This window comes from Bremia lactucae, linkage group LG7 (genome assembly GCF_004359215.1).
Source record: "Bremia lactucae strain SF5 linkage group LG7, whole genome shotgun sequence".
In the NCBI taxonomy this organism is placed as follows: Eukaryota; Oomycota; class Peronosporomycetes; order Peronosporales; family Peronosporaceae; genus Bremia; species Bremia lactucae.
In genome coordinates this window covers 3,845,397-3,867,453 of record NC_090616.1, presented here as the reverse complement: position 1 = coordinate 3,867,453, position 22,057 = coordinate 3,845,397, and the positions used below count along the sequence as shown (strand labels likewise).

General features: G+C 46.0%; 4 protein-coding genes across 4 annotated transcripts; 2 read left to right on the top strand and 2 right to left on the bottom strand.

Annotated features, from left to right (window-relative positions):
- Positions 1-787: 787 nt before the first annotated feature.
- CCR75_008655 (uncharacterized protein) lies at positions 788-3,094 on the bottom strand (the record flags this gene model as incomplete). Its single annotated transcript, XM_067966705.1, has 1 exon — positions 788-3,094. One exon carries the CDS (start codon positions 3,092-3,094, stop codon positions 788-790), a length of 2,307 nt encoding a protein of 768 aa, XP_067814780.1.
- A 6,448-nt stretch (positions 3,095-9,542) lies between these two features.
- On the top strand, positions 9,543-11,260 carry CCR75_008654 (uncharacterized protein; the record flags this gene model as incomplete). Its single annotated transcript, XM_067966704.1, has 2 exons — positions 9,543-9,928; positions 9,994-11,260. The coding sequence occupies 2 exons, from the start codon at positions 9,543-9,545 to the stop codon at positions 10,634-10,636; spliced, it is 1,029 nt and encodes a 342-aa protein (XP_067814784.1). The 3' UTR covers positions 10,637-11,260.
- CCR75_008653 (uncharacterized protein) lies at positions 10,666-11,331 on the bottom strand (the record flags this gene model as incomplete). Its single annotated transcript, XM_067966703.1, has 1 exon — positions 10,666-11,331. The coding sequence occupies one exon, from the start codon at positions 11,329-11,331 to the stop codon at positions 10,666-10,668; it is 666 nt and encodes a 221-aa protein (XP_067814778.1).
- Positions 11,332-11,614: 283 nt separating this feature from the next.
- Positions 11,615-12,762, top strand: CCR75_008652 (uncharacterized protein). The gene is made up of 2 exons (XM_067966702.1): positions 11,615-11,751; positions 11,838-12,762. The coding sequence occupies exons 1-2, from the start codon at positions 11,660-11,662 to the stop codon at positions 12,604-12,606; spliced, it is 861 nt and encodes a 286-aa protein (XP_067814781.1). The 5' UTR covers positions 11,615-11,659; the 3' UTR covers positions 12,607-12,762.
- The last annotated feature ends 9,295 nt before the right edge of the window (positions 12,763-22,057 follow it).

Sequence of the window (22,057 nt, the reverse complement as noted above, 5' to 3'; positions counted from 1 at the left end):
TGCTCTAGGAATGGCTAGTAATACCACAGGGGCTTAGTAAGGGCCCCCCCCAACATTCAACATATGCGTACTGAATCTGTTAAGACCCGTGCATGAATTCGCACAAAGTTATTTCGACGATGTTTTCGTTCATAGCTGGGCTATGGACGGAAATACGGACGTGAGAGTCATAAAATTGCGCACCCCACAATCGTGTCTTGTAATGATTGGCGCGTTTGATTAAAACTTGAATCAACACCAATCAATAGAATTAATGTCTTATTGCCTCGATATTACCAAATTTTTTAATTTAGGAACTAATCAAAAAAGATATTTATTAGTACTTTTTATCGTATTTCTGTTCATGGAACATAATATTACTTATTCCTCTTTTAGAAAATAATACTTATTTAACGATACAACTCGTTACATCGTTGCTTCGCCTTATATTGAGCAGCAAGCTCCTGTCGAAGATTACACGCTTCGGAGTTTGCGTCAAATAAATTATCTAAATGTCTATTGAATTATTATTATTATCAATTAATTTAAATTTCATTTATTTTTCAATAATAATTGATGATATAATGGGACAAGTTTTTTTTTATTATTCCAACCTAGGCGCATTAATTGTTCATAACGGTGTCTTCGTAGTATTTTAGAGAAAGAATGTATTATATCGTAAAAACCAGCTTAACGAAAGAGGTAAAAAAAACTTTCCCTACGATATAGTCGGCATTTGTATGGAATGTACGTCAAAACAAGTAGTATTGATTATAACGCAAACAGCATGCAAATCGAATTCTGGAGACTAGATTCTTCCATTGCCAATCTCAACGAAAATGACGAGCTTTTTTTCACAGTGCTTCGTGCTACCATCATCCATGCACTGTACTTTGTGCAATTCTTGATTCTCTATCCCAACAATTTCCTCTAGCTTCGAACCACATGAAACGCGATAGACATCCATTGTTGCCAAATTGTGTTCTCGCACAAATGCTGCATATGTTTCTTCCCTTATAAAATATTCTTTCTGCAATCCCCTCGTCACTACCAAATGCAGTTTGGATTCAGCCGGTACACGCGACAGAATCTTTCTTATTGTCTCGAGCGACAGAGGCTGCTCCTCGTCGTTGCATTCGCCAGATATCAGCCCGGAATCAATACGAAAGTCGATCGTTTCACTGTTGGCAGTTTGGACGAAATTGTCCAACTTTAATTCGTCATTAAGCAGCCAAGCTGGCCATTTTACGTTTGGAGGAGACAAGAATGGAACGACCCAATTCCCGCGTGTCTCAAATCCTACAGGAAAATCTATCTTCACATCTTGTGACTTAACGCCCAATTCGTACAAAAGCCGACCCAAAAATGTCGGGAATGCCACCCCACCAAGTCCGGCAACATGACTCGCCAACACGACAGCCGCGAACACGAACACTTCGAAACGCTGCTTCTCGTCCATAGGCTCGTTGGTATCATGCAAATACATTGTTGTAGTCGGCACTGACAAAAAGACCTCACGCAAGGAAAGGTCAAACGGACGATATGACATACCGCCCGTCAGAGTCAAGTAAAGAAGGACGTCATTCGACGGGTGAGGAAACACACTACGACATTTCCAGCTTCTTCTGTCTTCAAAATCGAATTCGGCTTCGTCGGCTTTGTAAGAATTGCCATTTGCCTTCAGAAACAGCCTAAATGTCCTCTTTTCATCTAAGCAAGCATAATGACTGTCAATCAAATTCAATTTACCGTCTTCAACACGACAACTCGAGCAGAGCAACAAGCATAGCTGACCAATTTCAAACTCGTGATGTCGTCTTTGCTTCCTCCGGGCCAATAGTGGTGCCAAATGTCCAACCAGTGCATTTAAGTAATTTGCTGTATTATTGCCGACATTCCACGGATTTTCCCGTATATACTGGATAGCAATCTCAGCGAAGAGCGGTCGACTATTCGCGACAATGTTTTGGAAAACCGTTGGTAGTATTTGAACATCACTGCCAATTACGGTGCGAGGTAAAAGTGGGTGCACTATGCACCACAGATAATCCGCAGGACATCGCGATCCAGAGGAAACCGAAGTCAAACCTCGTGCCGTACCACTCGTGGAGCTGACTACCACAACAAGACCAAACGATCGAAATACGTTTAGCATGAGACGAAGGCGACGTCTATTATCGTAAGCCCAACGATCGTTTGATGCGGCTTTTCGATCAATTTCACGCGGAAAATCATCTAGAAAAAAGATAAAGGGCTTTTTTCCATTCGTAACACGATCTTTGAGTGCCTGATTGACATCGTTACGAGTCCAAACAGCTGTTTCCAATTCATTTTTTTCGAGCAGTGCAGCATAGATAAAGCCATAAAGAGATAAATAATTTTCACCTTGCAATAACATAATGCTGCCCGTATTTGGCCCATTCGTCATTTCAAAGTCTTTTTTCAGGCAATTTTCGAAAACGCGGCTACGTGATGCATACGCTGCACTAATGTCTTGTCCTTTATCATCGACATTGTCACACATTATGTGATAAATATCAAATTGTCCAGTGGCGTCCAAGTTGAATGCCATTTGCGTCTTTCCCATACCAGACGAGCTTTCCAAAACGACAAATGGTGTAACCTCATCTTTGCTCTCGAGAATTGAGCGGATTGCTTTCGAAAGTGACTCGACTTGTTGTTGACTAGCAAGTGTCTTGGAAAGAGTCTCATACCTTTCCACAGTTTTCGCGGTTTTGCTGTTCCGCGAAATAGAGAGAATTTGTCGTGGGACCACTACCAGCACGTGAATTTGCCTTGGCTGCGGCGCGGGCATTTGGTTTTCGTTTAGATAACGCTGGATAGACCGAGTTGACATCAATGGCTTGCAATCAAGCATACTTTCGATGTCATCATCCACATTTCCCTTTATAAGTTGCTGTGCACTCGGCTCGCTATCTGACAGCCACGCGTTCCCCTTTCTCGCCAAGTACAGCTCGAGTTCGGCAGCATCGCATTTTATTTTGTTTGAGTTTTTAATTTTGATAGCGTCATTCAAGGCCACCACTGACTTCGTTTCGTCAATGGTCACAGGGAATACGCTTCTCTCTCCGACTATGGCACATAAGAGCTTCATTATACGTGTTTTGTCTTTCTGGGAACTCTAAACGCCGCAGATTATCCCTTGAGGTTGTAAACAGCATAGATTGAAAAGTGAAATTAATGATTTAAGCTTTAACTGAGAAATTCCGTAGAACTTTCCACTTCTTCCAGTTCGACAGGAGACGCAGTGCAACAGTTGAATTATATCACTCTTCGAACTAATGTCTCGTTGCGTCAATATTTCCAAATTTGATAACATTGGATGAATCAAGTCAACTAATTAATAAAGATAATTATTTGTACATTTTATCTTATTTCTTCTTATATAAAATAAGAATATTTTTTCCTCTTACAGGAAATAATACTAAATATTACTGGTTACTTTAAGTTAAAATTAACGCCGCCAATCGCCTGTAACGAGGTGTATCTTTACGTGAAATTAACACTTAAAAGGTTGTTAATGAATATATTAATTAACAAAAGGTAGAGTTGGAGAATTTTACTTTACATAGTAATTTTCGAACAGCTTATCCATTGCAAGATATTTGCCATTATATCTACTTGCTCCGCGGTCCCCCGTCAGCACTGGACGCACACAAAAAGAGATACAGAAAAGACTTTATTACATGTTATGTATTAGTTTATAATTAAGTTGGTATTAAGTAGATAGAAACAGAAGCACTGTATTATATTAAATACAGTTTACTTATAACTCTCTTTAGAGAAAGTGTTCTAAAGAGAGTCTTCCTCTGCACGTATTAGTGTGCGTGAAGCGACGTGAGGCACCACTCGCGCTGTGCGTCTAGCAACAGGCGCATCGATAACAGTAACGAAACGCGTAGTGAAATTTAACTACACGTTAACAGATTTACAGTATGATGAAATCATCATCGTACTGGATTTGGATGACAAATTTGATGTCATCCTAGGTTTGCCTTGGCTCAGAAAATATGAGCCAAGGATCAACTGGCAGCATCGATCCGTAAAGATGCCTGCCACTTGTTAATGAGATGACCATCTAATGAACATTTTGGAGCGTTCACAAGCGTGTGGATGTGCTACGAGGGAGAGCGATGGCCTTACTTAAGCTACGGTCGTTAGTACAACTGCACAAGATCACAGTGTGATTACTAATCACCCTGTGGAGTCAGCTGCCGGCGGCTGTGCGAATACACATGCAGCGCCGAAGGTCCACCACTCAAATAAGTCGAGTGGATTGAGACATGAATGTGCGTCTAGCGAGCAACATTCAAGGAATATACCGGTTGTTCAAAAGGGGCAACACGATGATCCTAGGTCAAGTAGAGAGTCGACGGTAGAGGACCCGACTGTGATAGCGCAATCACAGTCGGTAAGACGTTGAAGGAATAAGTCCCCACATACTTTAGAAAAAAAAAACTTGAATAATTAATGCTGAATTGACTAGAATTCAGCATTCCGAGGGATTGATCCCTCGACAGCCTATTGACAAATACCAGGAAGAAACCGAGACGTTGAATGTCTTGGTTAATAACGGATCAAGAAAAGGCGCTTATACTCTTGATCTGTATGCGCCTCCGATGTTAACTTCGGAGATAACTCAATTAAAACCCTAAAAACCAAGCAGTTCTTGAGAGATCTGCATAGTGGTAGAATCAAGAGGATCTGCGTTTTCGTCAAAGAGGACGAATGCGTAACCGATATTCGGATAGCGAAAAAGTTTGTAGAGAACAAACGGGTTTTCAGCAGCTAATTGATCGACGAAAGTGTTCTCGATGTGAACACTCGGATTGAGAGATATACTTCTCCATCCTCTGAGTAACTTTAGACAAATTCTTTATACAAAGATTTGATTGAATTCAAAGATGTATTCCCCAAAGCAGTTCCGTGCGAGTAGCCTAAGGCTAAAGGCATCCGACATGAGATCGAGCTCAAACCGGGCTCGAGATATTGTGTCATGAAGCAGTGGCCACTGACACGGCGTGCGTCCTAATTACGAAAAGATCAGGGCAAATACCGACTGGCCAGTTCCATTCGATGTCAAGGGACTTAGAAAGTTCCTTTGATTAGCGGCGTACTTGCACAAGTACTCACGCAATTCTGCCGAGATGACAGTTCATCTCTCTCGTCTCTTTAAAAGAGACAATATATGGTTATGGAACGCTGATTGCCAGCGTTCCTTTGAAGGTATCAAGCAAAGCTTGATGCAATCGCCCATCTTGGCGATTGCAGATCACGACAGACGATTTCATGTGGTCTGTAACGCCAGCAATTTCGCGATTGGCTGTGCGTTAATGTAATACGATACAGACGGCGCGGAGCGCGTCGTCCTTTCCCAATCGCGTCAGCTGCAACCTGCTGAACGCAATTACCTAGTGCATGACAAGGAAGTTCTTGTCATGAAGTATGCACTGCCTATCTCCTCGGAGATAGACCGTTTATGTATATACGGACCATGCGTCATTACGCACGGCCGTAAATAGCCCACACCTCTCGCAAAGAATGACGAGGTGGCTATCCTTTTTCGCGGAGTATAATTTCTCCGAGGAATATAAACCAGGACGACTTAATCTCGTTGCTGATGCGTTATCACGCCGACCCAATTCGAGTCGGCAGTGCACTCCAGCAGTGAAAATAATCCCACTGTTGCAACACTTACTATGAGTGTTCCGTCTTCAACCTTGTTTGATGACATAAAACAAGCCTACACAGATTAAAAAGACCTTCTGCATTTAATGGATTAGCAAATGAATCCATCCGAAAATCTTTTAAGGATTTACCGGCTTTATATCGATCGTCATCCGATCGATACACAACGCGCAACGGCTTATTGTATTACACAGCCGTTGCCGGCGACACCCCACGTATCGTCGACCCAACTCACAATGATTTGCGCTTGCGCTTCATGTATGAGTGTCACGATGCTCCAACAAGTGGAATCGTGGACGTGAGAAGACTTATTTCACAGTCAGTCGCGACTTTTACTGGCCCCGCCAGTATCAGCTCGTGCGCAAAGTACATTCGTGCTTGGGAGGTATATCAACGTGTACAGCCTAGCCCTTCGTCCAGTGCGCCTCTCCAACCTGTATTAATTCCGGCAGAGTGTTGGCAGTCCGTATCTATGGACTTCGTCTTCGGTTTTCTCGAAGCCGATCCCAAAAACACTGGAATCCTAGTTTTTGTAGACAGATTCAGCAAGATGGTACATCTTGCTGTACTACCAGAGTCGATTACGGCTCCGGGCTGTGCCCGTGTCTTTATCAACACAATATTCAAACTCCACGGTCTACCGCGTGAATTGGTCTCGGATAGAGATCCACGGTTCACGGCGGAGTCTGGCAATCCGTGTTCCGATCTCTCGGAATACGGCTGACTATGTCAACATCCGATCGCCCAGAAACAGATGGTCAAACAGAACGCGTAAATCGCGTCTTCGATGAGATACTTCGAGGTTACGTCCAATCGTATCCGAATTGAAGCGAGTTTTTACTGATGGTTGAATTCGACATCAATAATTTGGTGCATGCGTCTACAACGCATAAATCCTCTTCGTGAATGGCTTACGCCATCCACGCATACTCACCCAATTAAAGGGATCCTCTAGTTTAAGTGGTGGGGTGGACTCGCACGAGCAAACCATTTCTGGCTAATCACGCGTCGAAGTTAACAACGACGCGAGTGAAGAAAAAAAAATCGACATCGAAGATGAGAAAGTTCTCATGGCAGTGCGCACAAAACGCACTGAAAAAGACAAAAAACTTGAGTCAGCAGAGGAATTTCTGCTGACTCGATAATGAATAATCCGTTTTGTACAGAATTCCATTGCTTACGCGGTGGACCGTCAAAAACGGAACGCAGACAAACATGGCAGAGCAAACGTTCTTTCATTTGAAATTAATGACCTAGTACTACTCTCTACTGTAAACCTACCTAAGCGTTTAGTCACTAATGTGGGTAGCAGTAAACTGCTACCCACGTTCATTGGGCCATTTCGCGTAATACATCGCAGAGGCAATTCGTACACAATATAATTGCCACGTAGGATGCAAAGGCATCCTACGTTTTACGGCGGTCGGCCCCGCCCGTACCATCAGTACGCGGTTTCTTCCGAGGATGGATCTGACCACCCTTTTAAAGAATCCCCAAAAGATTCTTGTGGTCACGAACCAGATTCTCATGCTGAATCTGGAGATTCTCATGTCGGGTCCAAGATCCTCGAAACCGCGATGAGCTGACGACAGCGATAACTCCGTTCGTACTCCGACATGGAGTACGCACTCTTCGGACGGTCTTCCAACCGTTCAATATGATGAGTCTGCACCGTCTGCTCTAACGAGCGACGCTTACCGCGCTCGTGATCCAGTCCTTCCTCCAAATCAGGGAGGAAGCGATCGAGTTTGTCGATCTTAGACTCTAGATCCGACACATGGGTCGGATAATATTTTTACTCCCTCGCCACAACCATTCGTGGATTCCCACGGTGGTCAACGTTTCCTTGTGGAACGTATCAAAAACCACCGTGATGTGAAGGGGCAGCGAACGAGTTATCTTGTTCGTTGGCGCGGTTATCCACCTTCACATGACAGCTGGGAACCTCGTTCCCAGCTGGTTGCTGACGTTGAGGGCCTCGTTGTCAGTATGACAAGACCTATCCAATGGATCAGAAGGTCCATCGGAAAACACGCGCCCTTGGCGCCTGTAAATCGATTGCAAAACGTCAATCGCATCGCGTATCTCGATTAAGATGCGAGCTCTTCCCCAGGGCAAAGAAAGGGAAAAGACATCCCCTTCTACTCGCTTCGTGTTGTCCACACAACACGGATAGGGATCACCCCACGTGAGGCATGGAAGTCCTGCCTCACGTGACAACCGATGCAATTTACACCTTGCCCCGGTAGGAGTTCGTTTCTCAAACTCAACGCGAATCGCGTTAAGTTTTTGAAGCCAAGCTTCGCGTCCAATGTCTTGACATTGCGAATGATCGCGCTCCAGGCTTGCATAAGCGAGACTTTATCGTGCTCATTGTTGCCACTTTACCATCGATGCTTGAAAAAAGCATCGAGATAAAAATCTTCCTCAGCGCGAAATTTCTTCGCGCTGGGATCAAGGCCATGTAGCTTTGTCGCAATAAATAAGGGACATTTATTGTGAGGAGTAGTCTCTCCAAACAAGCTATTAATGAGCTGCTCAGGTAAAAGCCACGGCTTCTCCTCAGGGGCAAGGCGAGACATTTTAGTGTCTACGAACCGCTGAGTGGTACCCACTGAAGCAGGGGTCCCACAAGAATTTTTATCACGATGGCTCACGCCAATCGTTATCACCACGCACAAAAATATGTGCGGGTGACGGCACGGGAGACGGTGCTGCGCGATGAGGAATCATCATCATCGTCGGAACCGAACATGCTGTAGCGAATGCTACCAGCACGTCTACTCGGATGAGCCCCCTCATTCGAAGGCTCATAATCAGCCGCCTGACGATGATCAGGCGACTGTTCTATTCTCCCCGAGTCGGCCATTTCGTCCGATTCGAATTCGTAGTCGACCTCTGAAGAGGGGTCGCATTCACGTTGTGTATCACCACGTTCACCCGCAATATTTAGACTTGCGGGAGAAGATTACACTTCGGCAGACGGAACGTCTGCCGCAAGAGACAATAATGCGTCGCCTGCGGCTGCATGAACCGCAGCCGAAGGCGCCGCATGGACTTGTTAACAATGTAATAGAATTAAAGATGATGAATCTGACCAATCAACATCGTTTTTAATAAAGTGGTCTAATAGTGACCACTCTACCCAATGACAGTCGGAGTGATTGTCGTTTATGGGGAGGGGTGATGTAACGGGGTGTATTGTTACATGAAATCAACACTTAAAGGTTGTTAATTAATACATTATCTAAAAGGTAGATAATATTTGATGAATATTACTTTACATGGTAATATTTTAAAGGCTTATCTATTGGTATATATAGACCATTATATCTACTTTCTCCGTGGTCCAGTCAGCGCTGGACGCGCACAAAGAGAAAGACAGGTAAAACTTTTAGTACATATTTTGTATTAGCTCATAGTAAAGTTAGTATTTTAAGTAGATAGACAAGAGGAACTTAATTATATTAAATACAGTTTTCATTTAACCCTCTTTAAAGTAAGTGTTTTATAGAGAAGACTTCCTCTGCACGTACTAGTGTACGTGAAGTGACGTGAGGCACCACTCGCACTGAGGCAGTGCGAAGTGGACTTGTACTGAAGCATTACAAGTCGGCAGTGCCCCGTTACACGTTAGATCCTTATCATTGAGCTTTAGTTGCTAAGAGCTCTTAGCAACTTAAAACCCTTCCTCTGCACGCCGTGCACGTGAAGTATTTATAGGCAGCTTTGCCTTCAATGTTATGAGTGAATGGTAGCTAGTACTAGCGAAACGTGCTCTGTTACACTGAATGGATTGCTTTAGCGGGCACTCAATGAATTGTGTAGAAAATGCTTGGTCACACGTAATAGAAATGTCGTGTGGTTTTACATCACATTTTCACATGCTTCGCATCAAACGTCATCTTCGCGCACCTCCGGGCCACTCGCAGCGGTGGCGGCAATCGCAAACGGCAAATTTTACTCTACCAGCATTAAACACTGCTACATCTCGTTCATCTAAGTTGAAATTTAATACAGACACCGGCAAAAGTGGGGAGGAGACGCCCAAATATAAACCTGGATGGTTTAGTCGCAACCCGGGAGTGACATTAGGTGGCATCTTGTTAGGCATCGGTCTTTACATATACCGAGGCTCGCGTGGTAAAAAGAACTTTGAGAAATTGCAAGACAAAATCGCAGAGGCGGCCGTCATTTCGCCCTACGAAGCTTGGGAGCTGCGGTCCAGTAATAACATAACGTAAGGTCGACTGGTAAAAAATACGTCGTGAGTATGAATTTAATGCCATCCTGAATTTGTGACAGATGTAAAACTTTTGAGGACGTAAGAGACGGTGTAAAAAAGGCATTTCCGTCGTCTAAGGCCTCGATGCAACATTTTGATCAATACTTGAGCTACAAGTTGACCCAGGTTTGTCCGACAGGAGTGAGCAAGGGATACCATCTTGAGCGAGTGCTTTTATGTCTTGAGACGGATGGCGATCAAAAAAGTGACGTCGATGCGCAGATGGTGGCATTTTCAATGGCAGTAAAGGGTACGGTGGATGAGCGACTACGAATGCTATTCAACCTAGCAACAGATGCACCGCCAGGCGAAGCACTGAGTTCTTGCGAGGAGATGGAGGAATCTAACACGCGTGAAATCCCCAGCGAGAAGCTGGAGCGCTTGTTGCATCTGTTGCTTAATACGTATCAAGTTCCGTCCGAAAAACGGGTATTGGCTAAGGAAGATGTAAAGTACCCATTCCAAGAGTACATCGTTGCCACACCTACAAATATGCTCAAGGCGGCAGTGGAGGCTCAAATCAAGGACAAAAAGATTGCGGAGGAAGAGGGCCGGAACCGCCAAAGTTACACGTTTGAAGACTTTTCGCAAATTATGCGCGGAAATACTGTGTGCATCTGGGGCGAGTGTTTCTCTAACAGCAAAAAGAAAATGAAAAATTAAGGGACTATTAGCAACGTTTAAACGTAACGTTAAGGCACATCATTTATTCGCGCGGCTTCCGTTCGTCTTTTCTGTTCATTGGAAGTGAGCCGCATGATTGGATGTCTTTCCACCTGATTCATATCCTTCAGTATCAAGGCCACGCTGTGTCGGAGCTCGTGGTACTGCTTGAATGGCACGTGAATCTTTCTTGTCCTGCCGTCCGATGTCTGTAGTCGAAGTAAAATCCGTCGATTGCCACCACCGTCCTTTATTACGTTCCAATGCATCAGCTGCGCACTTGGCAGCAAGAATGATGCTTTGCTTCCAGCCTCATTTAGTACGTCCCAGTAAGTTGCCAGTAATTGGCGGAATCGTAGTGAAATGGCCTCAGGAAGGCTTTTGAGAATATTCTGCTCTATTCTACGTGATGACGACAGCTGTTCCTTATCGTTACTAATATGAGGTAACAGGAACGTCATACGATCACGTGTTGCCGCCTCCAGCAGCCGCCGCAAGATTGCAGAGAGCGCAATCAGGTTCCGCTGCTCGGCGCTGGATATGCTGCTGATATCGGCCTCAAATCTGATATCGTTATGGCAGAGCATCTGTACCGAAATTTTTGCGGATAAGTCTAGGTAGCGCACGACAAAGTCTTCGCCGACATCGCATAGCAAAGCTTGCAACTCGCGGGCTGCCGTGATGAAGGTAGTCATAATAAATTATTTTGCTGTAGAAAACATTTTACAGAAAAAAATAGGAAAGCGATACGATGATAAGTATTTGGATTATTTCGCGTTTTATTGAGGAACTCATCCTTTTCTTACTGATTGGAGACTCTTCAAATTGAAGGCCTTTTTGAGAAATTTTCATGAATCATACTCAACTCTCTTTTGAAGGAAAAGGACAATTTTGCTAATTAATATTTAGTTATTGAAAAGTTTAAAATAATTAAAGCTGAAAAAAAGATTTGGCCATCTTTTGATATCCACAATTGTGCAATACTTCCATTTTTATCTTTAATTGCGCACTCAACAAAGTTAAATGGTCATTCGAAGCTGTCGCTCTGTTTTATCGCTCACGACGCGCTTCTGCCTGCCATATGAAGGCATGACAACTCTTGACTATCTAAGCAGGTGCCTAATTTTTTAGTTGCTGCGAAGCGAGCAACTATCAACTGGCATATTCCTTTAAATTGAAACTAAAATCTAATTTGTTTCAGTGGTTCAGCTGTCGTTTTGCATAACTCTAATGGCTCTTCGTTGGACATTGTTACGTGCAAGCATGTAGCATGTCCGTGGATGTTTCCTAAATACTTTTCAGCCACGTGGGAATGGCTGCAATACGTGAACGAGAATCATGTGCAGCATTCACTGCAGCTCCTGAGCATAAATGATGCTAATTTGAGGCCAGCGGTGCTCTTGGAGCTACCGCTGGCTCCTCAGGTGCATACACACAAAAGTCGAGATTTAGCCCTGCTAACGCTAAAAGATTCCACCGCACTTGAGAGCTGGCGAACTGTAGAGCAAAAATTTAAGCTGCAGCCGCTAACTTTACAACAAACACCATGTGAAAGTGGCGATGCCGTTGTCTTTTCAGGCCACAGACATCATAACTGTATAGATAAGAAGTCAGACAATTATCATACCTGTACGACGGTATCGGGACGCTTTGTTGGACGAAGTTCCAGCGGACAAGAGTTTGCATGGAGTCAGGAGTTGTTGGAGGAGGGGATGTGCGGAGGGGCCGTGATAGGAAAAGTCACGAAAGAGTGTGTGGGAGTGGTTGAGGGTATTGTCCCAATAGCAGAACAAGGCGACGAAAAGCCCTTAATTTGTGACAACGCAGCGCATGCGGCTTCGCAGCTGCGACAGTCGCTGGCGGGCCATGTGGCCTTCATTCCGGCAAGTGACGTTAGACAATTTATAGAATCACCAGACGGCTTACTTTTAACCGGAATTGAGCTGCCGCCGCACTTTTGCGAGGCTTGAATCTATACAACGTGATAATTAGATTATCGGAAAACGTGACGTTTTCACCATCAGAAAAAATCTTAGTGGCAAAGATAACCAATCGCAAGAAAAGACTGCGACATAAATTTAAAAAGAGGTCATCTTTATGATGGATATGTAAGGTTTTGTCTGCTCGCTTCTTTGCAAAAACTGAACAAGCTACAGCAAGCGCAGAAGTGGGCTTTTGATGCTTCATGAATGATGGCACCGTACGAAGAATGCGTCATTGAAGAGGTGTCATCACTTTTAAATCGCGCCTGCTTCACTTCTAACGACATAATTATTATTTTCTATGATAGGAAATAAAAAAAAGAAGTACAAAATTATACTCTTTATTAATTTTGACTTGAATAGTTTCAATAATACCAAATTTGATATTATTGATGCAATAAGACATTTGCTCTATTGATTGGTTAAACCAACCTCAGTGGCCGAGTGGTTAAGCACTGGAACTGGGTTTTTCAAGTTCCAGCCGCCCCCGGGGGGGTGGTTGTGCCCACAGTCTTTGGGACTTTTCGGGTCCGGGTGCGAGACAAGGCAGTTTACCTATCGTGTCACGGTATGCGACACGACGTAGCGGCTCCCTACCCAGCTCCCGGGTTGTCCATTACACCTCCCGGCGCCCGACCCAGGAGTGGTACTACCCGAGGTTTCCGTTCATGTTAGACCCGTCACCCGCCCAGGCACTGCCCAGATAAGAGGCTGCTTAACAATCACAGTCGCCCCGACCCCGTAACCCCTAAGCTACCGACGTTGGTTAAGCACTGGAACTGGGACCGGGAGGTACGTGAATTGATACCGCGGTACGATGACACATCGCCGGAGATAGGCTGAAAAGCAGACGAGCAACCATCCAATGGATGGCCGCCCTGTCAACCCGCACCGAAGGTGTGTGATAGTTGGGTGGGAGGAGGCCCTGTAGCCGAAATTCTCCATAGTGTAATGAGGGGTGCGGGTTCCATTAAGAGAACTTCGTCAAAATTGAATCTCTATTGATTGGTTAGTTTTAGTATAAATCAACCCCGCCAGGCGTTTCAAGACCCGATTGTGCGGTGCGCAAGGAGGCGCCATACTTACTCAGTATTAATATAGATAGAAGATCGTTACGCAGGATACTAAATATATTATTACAATTTTACTTTCTAATGTTGAATTACCTTTGGAAGCTAAAGCCCCCTTAGCTATTTAGAAACCTTACTCTGAACGCTTCTGTACGATAAGTTTCGATGCAACTCACCTACTGTAACGGGGTGTGTCGCTACATGAGATGTAACGGGGTGTACTGTAACGGACTAAAGTTGCCCTAATGTTACACAGTCCCCGTTATGTACACTTGGTGTACTTAAGGGAATGGTCAATTACTAAATAATAGTTATTAGACCCAGCACTCGGGAGTGGTGCACATTTGTGACCAACCTTGTGTATGTGATGCACATGGGTGCATTCACATTAGAAGGGATGACGCCCAGCGTCATCCGTGATGACGGCTAGCGTCATCCGTTACGCGAGGTATCTAGAAAGATACGCTCGCAATACATATTAAATGTTATCTATAGAGATGACATTTTAATTGGTAGAAAAAGGTATTTATATTTGATACGATTAAATATAAATCAGTCTGAAAACTACTTCCTACTTGATAAGTGCGCACAGGAGCCGGATAATCGCTCCCGTGACGACTCTTAATCACAGTACTTAGTGTGTTGGGTGAGGACGCTAGCGCGCCCACTACAACTACGTCACTGCACGTAAAAGAAGCTAATTTAGCTGCTTCCCCGCTGTGCTAGGGTTTTGTGTGTCTAAGTAGGGCGTGGACGCATTACGACGTGCCCGCCTACACTTGGTAGCACTTGAAATCTTTCCCACGACCCGCATCTCTGCGTGTGTACGTGAGGATGAGCCTCAACATTGATTGAGCTCATTTTCCCGACCTCTACCAACATCATCGGGAGGTGGCAGGGCTTATGGCGCAGGGACTTGGTGAACAAGCCCTGGCCAGGCTCCTGGGTAGTCCTCCTGAGCAACATGTTGCTCTGTTGGAGCAGTTTGAGTCGTTTGTCCTCGGAACGCGAAGGGCCGCTTCCGAGGCACAGAGCCATGTTGCGGCGGAGTCCGTCACTCAGACTTAGGATGAGCTGAGGCATGAGCAGGCTCGGAGCGAGGCTCTCAACAGGATTGTTGAGATGCTGTCTGCCCGGCCGCATTAGCCGAGGCCCATTCGGATGGACCCGCCCAAGTTCGAGAAAACTGCAGCGCACACGATCGTCCACTGGATGCTAGCCGTTGAGCAATGCAGTGTCGCGCAGCTCATCGAGGACGACAGCCGGTAGAATCGTACGCCATGTCGCATGTGAGCGGTAAGACCTTAGATTGGGCTTACCCGGCGCATGTGGCGGACTTAAGGCGGACCCTTTATGGGCGATATTCAAGACATATATTCGCGCCATGTATCAGCCGCCGAACAACGAAGTGTTGATTCAAGCGCGCTTCTTTGAAGCACGACAGGCGTAGCAATCCATGCCAAAATATGGGCAGGAGATACGCTCGCTGTCGGCGTCCATTGGTGTGGTCCGATACCGAAACGCATAAAAGTGCCCACGCTTATGAACGGATTACGGCACGGTCCACTGCGACAGGCCCGTCGACGATGAAAGAGGCAATCCAAATTGCCTTAGTTGGGGAGCAATTATTCAAAAGTGCCTCAGCGACTGCTTGGTATAAGCCGTCGGTCGAGAGGTCAGATGCCACTCCAATGGAGTTACGTAATGCAGACGTTGTCTACAAATGCGGCAAGCGCGGCCATATGATGGCTCGCTGCTATGCCAGGGTCCCTGCTGGGGCGAAGACGCCCAGCAAGAGGACTCCCTCTCCAAAGGATGATGGCAAGAACCAGCGTGCGAGATGCGAGCTCTGCGTCGACCACTGAGAGTTCGGGAAAATGCAGGAGCGCAGCAAGGGCGGCATGCCCTACTCACGCGGACTCTGAAGCTACCCCTACGTTTAGAGTTATCGAACAGATGAGTGGCATAGTCCCTGAGGTCTCGAATTTCGGACCTCAACCCTGCTGGTCTCTAGCGCTCGAGTACGAGACTATGACGATATGATGAGCCTTCTCGTGAATTCGGGTGAATCACAGAATTTTGTGAAACTCGCGGCTCTAAAACAGAGACCGGCGGTGTTTGAGTTGCTAGCCAGGATGGCAAGCGACAATAGGCGACCGTTCGTTTAGCGAACAGCGCGCTCGTAAAGTCTAAAGAGTTCAAGTTGAACTCGCCTTCAGTTTTAGTGACTACTCTTGTAACGAAAAGTTCACAGTGCTAAGTATGGAGAGTCCGTAGGGCCTCATCCTAGGCATGCCATGGTTAGTTAAACACCAACCATGGATAGACTGGCGTACACGCACAGTTGCGAATTCTACGCAGGACACCGGAAAGGATGTGCTCTTGCAAGAGGCCTATGCAACTGATGTCGTTTCGAACACAGTTGATGGTGCGTTGACGGGATGTCAAACGTCACCGAGTCCTAACCAGCTCGTGGATACTGGGAAAGTGAAAAGGACGATGACAAGTAGTCATGCGTCCGAATGTCCTGCACAGAGCCGAAAGCATACCGATCCTGGTGGTGTAGTGGAACTGATCCTGGTGGATTAGTGGTCCGCCAATCACTTCAGGGCCGGGAGGTCCCGGGTTCGATACCCGGGGCCGACAAATCCTCCAAAGCATAATGGGAGTTGGTCTTGCCCTGTACACCCAAAAAGGTGTATATGATTAGAAATGCAAAACTAACCAATCATCAATTGAAGGGCAAGTCTGGTGCAACACAGAGCCGAAAGCATGTGGCAGTAGACGGCGAGCTGACAGGTAGTCAAGCGTCGCAAGAACCGGCACAAAGCCAAGACCCTCGTGCGGTTGGAAGGGGTGCGTTATCCGAAACAGTAACGGCACCCGCTTCCCAGTCAAGGTCGTGGCCATTCGTAAAAGAGTACCCGACATTTAAGTACGGTCAAAGGCACGTCAAAACGAGTGACCTTTGGATCGGTCTTAATTAAATAGGACGGGCCTTTAAACGAGGTGTTCGAGACCGTTGAAGACAATATAGCGGAGGCATCATCAGTTGAGGTGCTCCAGCATGTCTTAAACTTCGCCGTGAAAAAAGGAAAACTCCCGGAGATGTGCTGAGATATTTTCCTTGCCAAATTAAGGAAGGAAACGTCCACGAAATAGTTACACAAGTTCCAGAAGCGAATTTGGCGGAGGGTAGCTCGTCGCCCACAATAGACAAGAGCGTCCTAGAAACGGACAAAAAGAAACAGTTCGCTGCTCAAGGTTGGGATGCCGTGAGAGACAGTCCGTTCTCTAAGTTTTGTGGAAACATCGCGATTTGAAGGATGGCTACAATCAGGTACTCAATAAGAGATTTCGATGTAGCCAAAACGCCAGTAAGCACCCGGTGTGCTTTAGGAGTGGCTTGTGATGGTCAAGGTTTGAACCGCTCCAGCCACATTCAACCGAGTGGTGGCTCACGTGATGCGTCAGCACCGTGCCTACGCGCCGAATATCTTTGACTATGTATTCGTGCATAGTAGGGCCGAGAACGGGCTGACCGAAATAGAGTCGCACAAGCGTCATTTAAAACGCTGTGTTGCAGACTTTGGGTGACTCTTAATTGTACGCCATCCTGCAAAAGTGCGTCGTTGGGGTCCCCGAGATACCTGTGCTGAGCTGCATCGTAGGTACACATGGTGTACGAGCAGACTCAGACAAGGTAAATCAGTAAAAGAATGGCCAGTCCCACGACATGTTAAGGATTTGCGCCAATTCCTAGGGCTTGCGTATTACTTGCATAAGTCTACCAGGAATTATGCTGAGCGAACTAAGCCCTTGTCTGACCTCCTTAAAAAGGACGCAGAATCGGCTTAGTTAAAAGAACAAGATGGTACGTTCACGTCAGTGAAGCAATCTCTTATAGAGGCACCGGTCTTGGCATTTCCAGACGCGGATAAGCATTTTAGCGTCGTCTGTGGCGCAAGGAATTTTGCAATCGGCAGCGCACTCATGCAAAACGATGACACCGGCGTTGACCGTGTCATTTCTTATCAGTCCCGGCTTTTGAAAGCTGCGGAACTGAATAATCTGTGCATGACGAGGAGCTATTTTCATAAAGTATGCCCTTGTTAAGTTTCGAGTGCACCTATTGGGCACCGAACCATTTTGGGTTTATACGGATCACGCATCATTGCGGACCGCAATAAACTCACCGTACCTCTCGCCTAGAATGGCAAGATGGCTAACATTCTTCTCTAATGTTAATTTTAAAGTTGAAAACTAGCCGAGTACGTCGAATGTCTTTGCTGACGCGTTGTCGCTCAGGCCAGACTTCGATGTAAGACACCAGGAAAGTGTGTCTAGTGTTAAAGCACAATCTGAGCCATCAATGTTGGCAGCAATTAAGGCGTACAACGTAACGAGCTTGTTAGCCTCTTTTATACACAAAAAGCTACAGTCAGGACGAACATTGTCGTCTGCTGTTGGATCACTTCGGTGGACAAAAGGTCTCCCTTCCGTCGCACCTGAAGGCTAAGCTAAATCGCTTTAGCTTCAGCGATGGCCTGTAATGGCATCAGCTGTCACCTTGTGATCCCTTGAGAATCTATGTGCCTCATCACACAGATCTCAAGCTGATGCTCCCTCACGAGCTTCATGACGCGCCATCGAGTGGGCATCTGGGTCGTGGAAAGACATATTTAAAAGTGTCGAAAGAATTTTGGTGGCCACACCTATATCGATGGTTGGCAAACTATATTCGTTCTTGCGAATAGTTTCAGCGCATTAAGCCGCTCCATCCAGCAGTGCGCCATTGAAAATCCAACGGATTGTTGGAAGTCGGTAAGTTTGGAGTTCATGTTTGGCATGCCGCCCGACACAAGGGTCGGACGGGGCTCGTCATCCTTGTAGACAGACTGGTGCATTTAGACCATGTAAAGCATTGATCATATGCAAGGAGGCAGCTTTCTTGTTCTAAATCATAAATACCGACTACACGGGATGCCCGCCTCCATAGTATCGAACCCGGATTCAGTTCTTACGTATGTTTTTGGCGTCATGTGTTTGAGCTGCAATGTAGCAAGCTTCACATGTCGACTGCAGATCATCTCCAGACTGATTGCCAAACAGAACGTGCCGATTGGGTCGTAACGGATGTATTACGCACAATAGTGACTCCGAAAGAGCGGAGCAACAATTGTGTTCGCTATAAATAATAGTGTTTCACGCCAGTACGGGTGTGACACTATTTTATATAAACGGACTGCCCCATCCTCGGACGCCAGCCTCGTGTGTGCGCAGACTGAGTCTTAGTGAGGGAGGGCCCCTCACTATACTCGGTGCAATGAAAAAAAGAGAGAGATAGTTTAAAAGCTTGCCCTCGTGACCCTGCCAGTTTCGCATTGGTAAAGATGTCAATAAGACTAAGTCCTATGACCGACTTCTCGACGGTGTCATAGGCGAGTTAATACAAAAAGCTTGCGCGAAGCCCAACGCTTTGTGGATGAGCGATTAGCCATCACATGAAAAGTCCGTGACGCGATGGCAAGCGCACAGGATAAACAAAAATAATGTGCTGACCGAAATGGTCGCAAAAACAATATATGCTCTAATGTTGGGGATAAAGTGATATCAAGTACTGCTACTCTACCTAAAAATGCAATCTCTGTACTACCTGAAGGTACTAAGAAATTTTTGCCGCGTTTCGTCGGGCCGTTTACGGTGGTCGAAGAGGTTGGAGACCTAAATTATAGGCTCACCCTTCCCCGTATATAAATATGCACGCCGTATTTTACGTGGAGCGTCTGAAACGGTTGGTTGATCCAGAAGGGATCACATACCCCCATCTGTTTGAGGAGACCGATGGTGACGCCGACTGTGAGTCGAGCGTCGATCTAGTGAGAGAGACAGGAATGGTGAGAAACTCTCAGCCGAATGACTCCTCCGACCATGATACGGACTTGGAGAGCGAGGGATATCACGCGCGTATCCCTCAGCATCAACTTGTTCAAAAGGTCCAGCCAAAGTTTCAGCCTTTGGTAACCCTGGCGTTCCTTTGAGCGGACAACGTGAAGATCCGAAGTCAGTCACGAGACTTGATTTTCGAGATCCCCGATCCGTCGTTCAGCAGCGCTTATTGACTGCGACTGAATGGAAGCGGATAGGCTACCGCGAGTAGGTGGGCGAAATCGCCGGTCCTATCGGGCGCCACCTACACTGATGGATGCTACTGGGAACCAACGCTTCCTTGCTGAATAGTTGGTTGCCCACCGCTCCGTGCATCCGAATCATCCAATTCTCATCCAGTGAAGAGGATACCCAAAGAGGTTTGACTTTTGGGAACCGGACGACGCGTTGCGCGTCGACGTACCGGGCCTGGGGTGTCTGCCTATGAGAAGGAGCACAATTGTCTCTCCGCTAGTTCCGTAAAGACTAACAGGAGCGGCGTGATGAGTAGAAACGGGGAGGGGGTAAAGTACCGCCCATGATTTTTTTCACACGCAAGCGAGCAAAATTAACTCGCTGCGAGCGTTGTTTCGCCACATTGGAATGTGGCTGAAAGTGGCGCAGGAATTCCACTTCGTATTGGTCGGTTGATTCGTTTGAATGCAACACGACCGGGATCGTGGAAACACGACCAAGTGATTTTCCCTGAGCCTTCTACGATCTATAGGTGCCATTAAAATTATGTGCATCTAGAGTAGCGCGCTCTAGGAGCGACGCACTCGTTCCATCCAATTAAGACCATTCGAATGGAGGTCGCTCGGTAGTATACCACCAGTCCCATAGCCACGTTCAATGCGACTGGCTTTTGACACCGACTGGACACGCTCACGTGCCGTCGGTGAAGCTTTATGATCAGGCTCTTCTGCGTCAGACCCATTGTGAATGTTGGTCTGAACGGCAGGTGCTGTGATTCTACCCAACTGAGAAGCAGCTGCGCCTTTATGAATAGCGTTCTCATGAATATTTGCTGCGCTAGCTAGCGCAGACGACGAGACAGTTGCTTTGTTGATGTAAGGCAAGTTGACCTTCGCAACGTTGGGCGTCTTCATTATAAGAGCAACGGGTGAAGTTTGGATGGGCAATAAAGGACCATCATCCTTCCTCATTTGCTCGCTGGGCTCATCACTATTACGAAGTGATGGCAGCGGTGTCGACTCATTGTAATCAGCAATGAGCGACGGATCTATATCCTCACTGCGCAAGTGAAATGGATTGTTCAGCCCAGTTAACAACAGCAGCGTCTGTCGGCGATGTAACTGGGACACTTGGTGCCGGATGCGTTTTATCGCTGCGCGTGCGCTTCGTGCGTGGTTGCGTGGGTGTCTTTGCAGACGATCCATCAGCTTTGCCCCTTTTTGGTGGCATGTCAAGCGCCCGGGTAACTGCACACACTGGTCGCTAAAGAAGTACTAAAGCAGCGCGACGTAAGCGGCTCGCTGTTTATCTTTCCTTCCGTTGACGATCTTACAAAATGTAAATTCGTTCTTAGAAAGGGGGGTGGTGTAACGGGCTAAAGTTGCCCTATGTTACACAAACCCGTTAAGTTCACGTTATGTACTTAACGGGATGGTCAATTACTTCATGTGAGTACTTAGACCTGCCACCTGGGTGTGATGCACAAAGTGATCCACCCTTGTATATGTGATGCGCGTAGGTGTATTAACATTGGAAGGGATGACGGCTTGCTTCATCCGATATCCGAGGTATTCATAATGATACGCTCGCAACGTAGGGTTGTACATCTACAGAGGTGGCATCCACTTATTATTTAAAAGCAATTTATTTAATTCGATTAAATATAAATCAGTCTTAACTTAGTGAACACGCTAGACAAACGCTGCAACTTATAGCGTTCACCGAATACGGTCCGTTTCTCGAACCGTTCACGGAAAGCATTTATCATGTCAAGCCAGACCTCACCGCCTATGCTTTGCACATTCTGTACAAAAAAGGCTGTCCAAGCTTGAAACAAAGGTTTGACATCCTTTGCCCACTTAGAAGAGTACCCACCGCTGACGGAAAAAGGCATTGATGAAGGATTTCGTCTCAATTTAGCAAATAATTGCATGTTTCTTAAACTACATTGTGCTTTTTGTAAGCCGTTTACGGTATCCCAAGTGCTGCTCAGTTGCTATGTTGTAGCTTAAAGCTTCTATGGTAAATGGGGTTTCCTTGGCTAACCGACGGCAAAAAGTAATTACCAAGAACTTCTCGCCCATTTGGCCTGCCCTGTTGCTACACCTAACTGAAAAAAGCTTTTCAAAAGGTTTAATTATATCAAATACCGCTTTCTTCTTAAAAACATTGTAAGAAGAAAGCGGTATTTAATATAATTAAACCGAATTATCTCGGGACGGGACTCAGCGGAACAACTAAATTAT

Bases quoted from the DNA above. Each gene is read 5' to 3' on its own strand.
- CCR75_008652 (XM_067966702.1), top strand. From the start codon at position 11,660: ATGGTCATTCGAAGCTGTCGCTCTGTTTTATCGCTCACGACGCGCTTC. The intron at 11,752-11,837 runs GTGCCTAATTTT...AATTTGTTTCAG, and splicing joins ACTCTTGACTATCTAAGCAG to TGGTTCAGCTGTCGTTTTGC.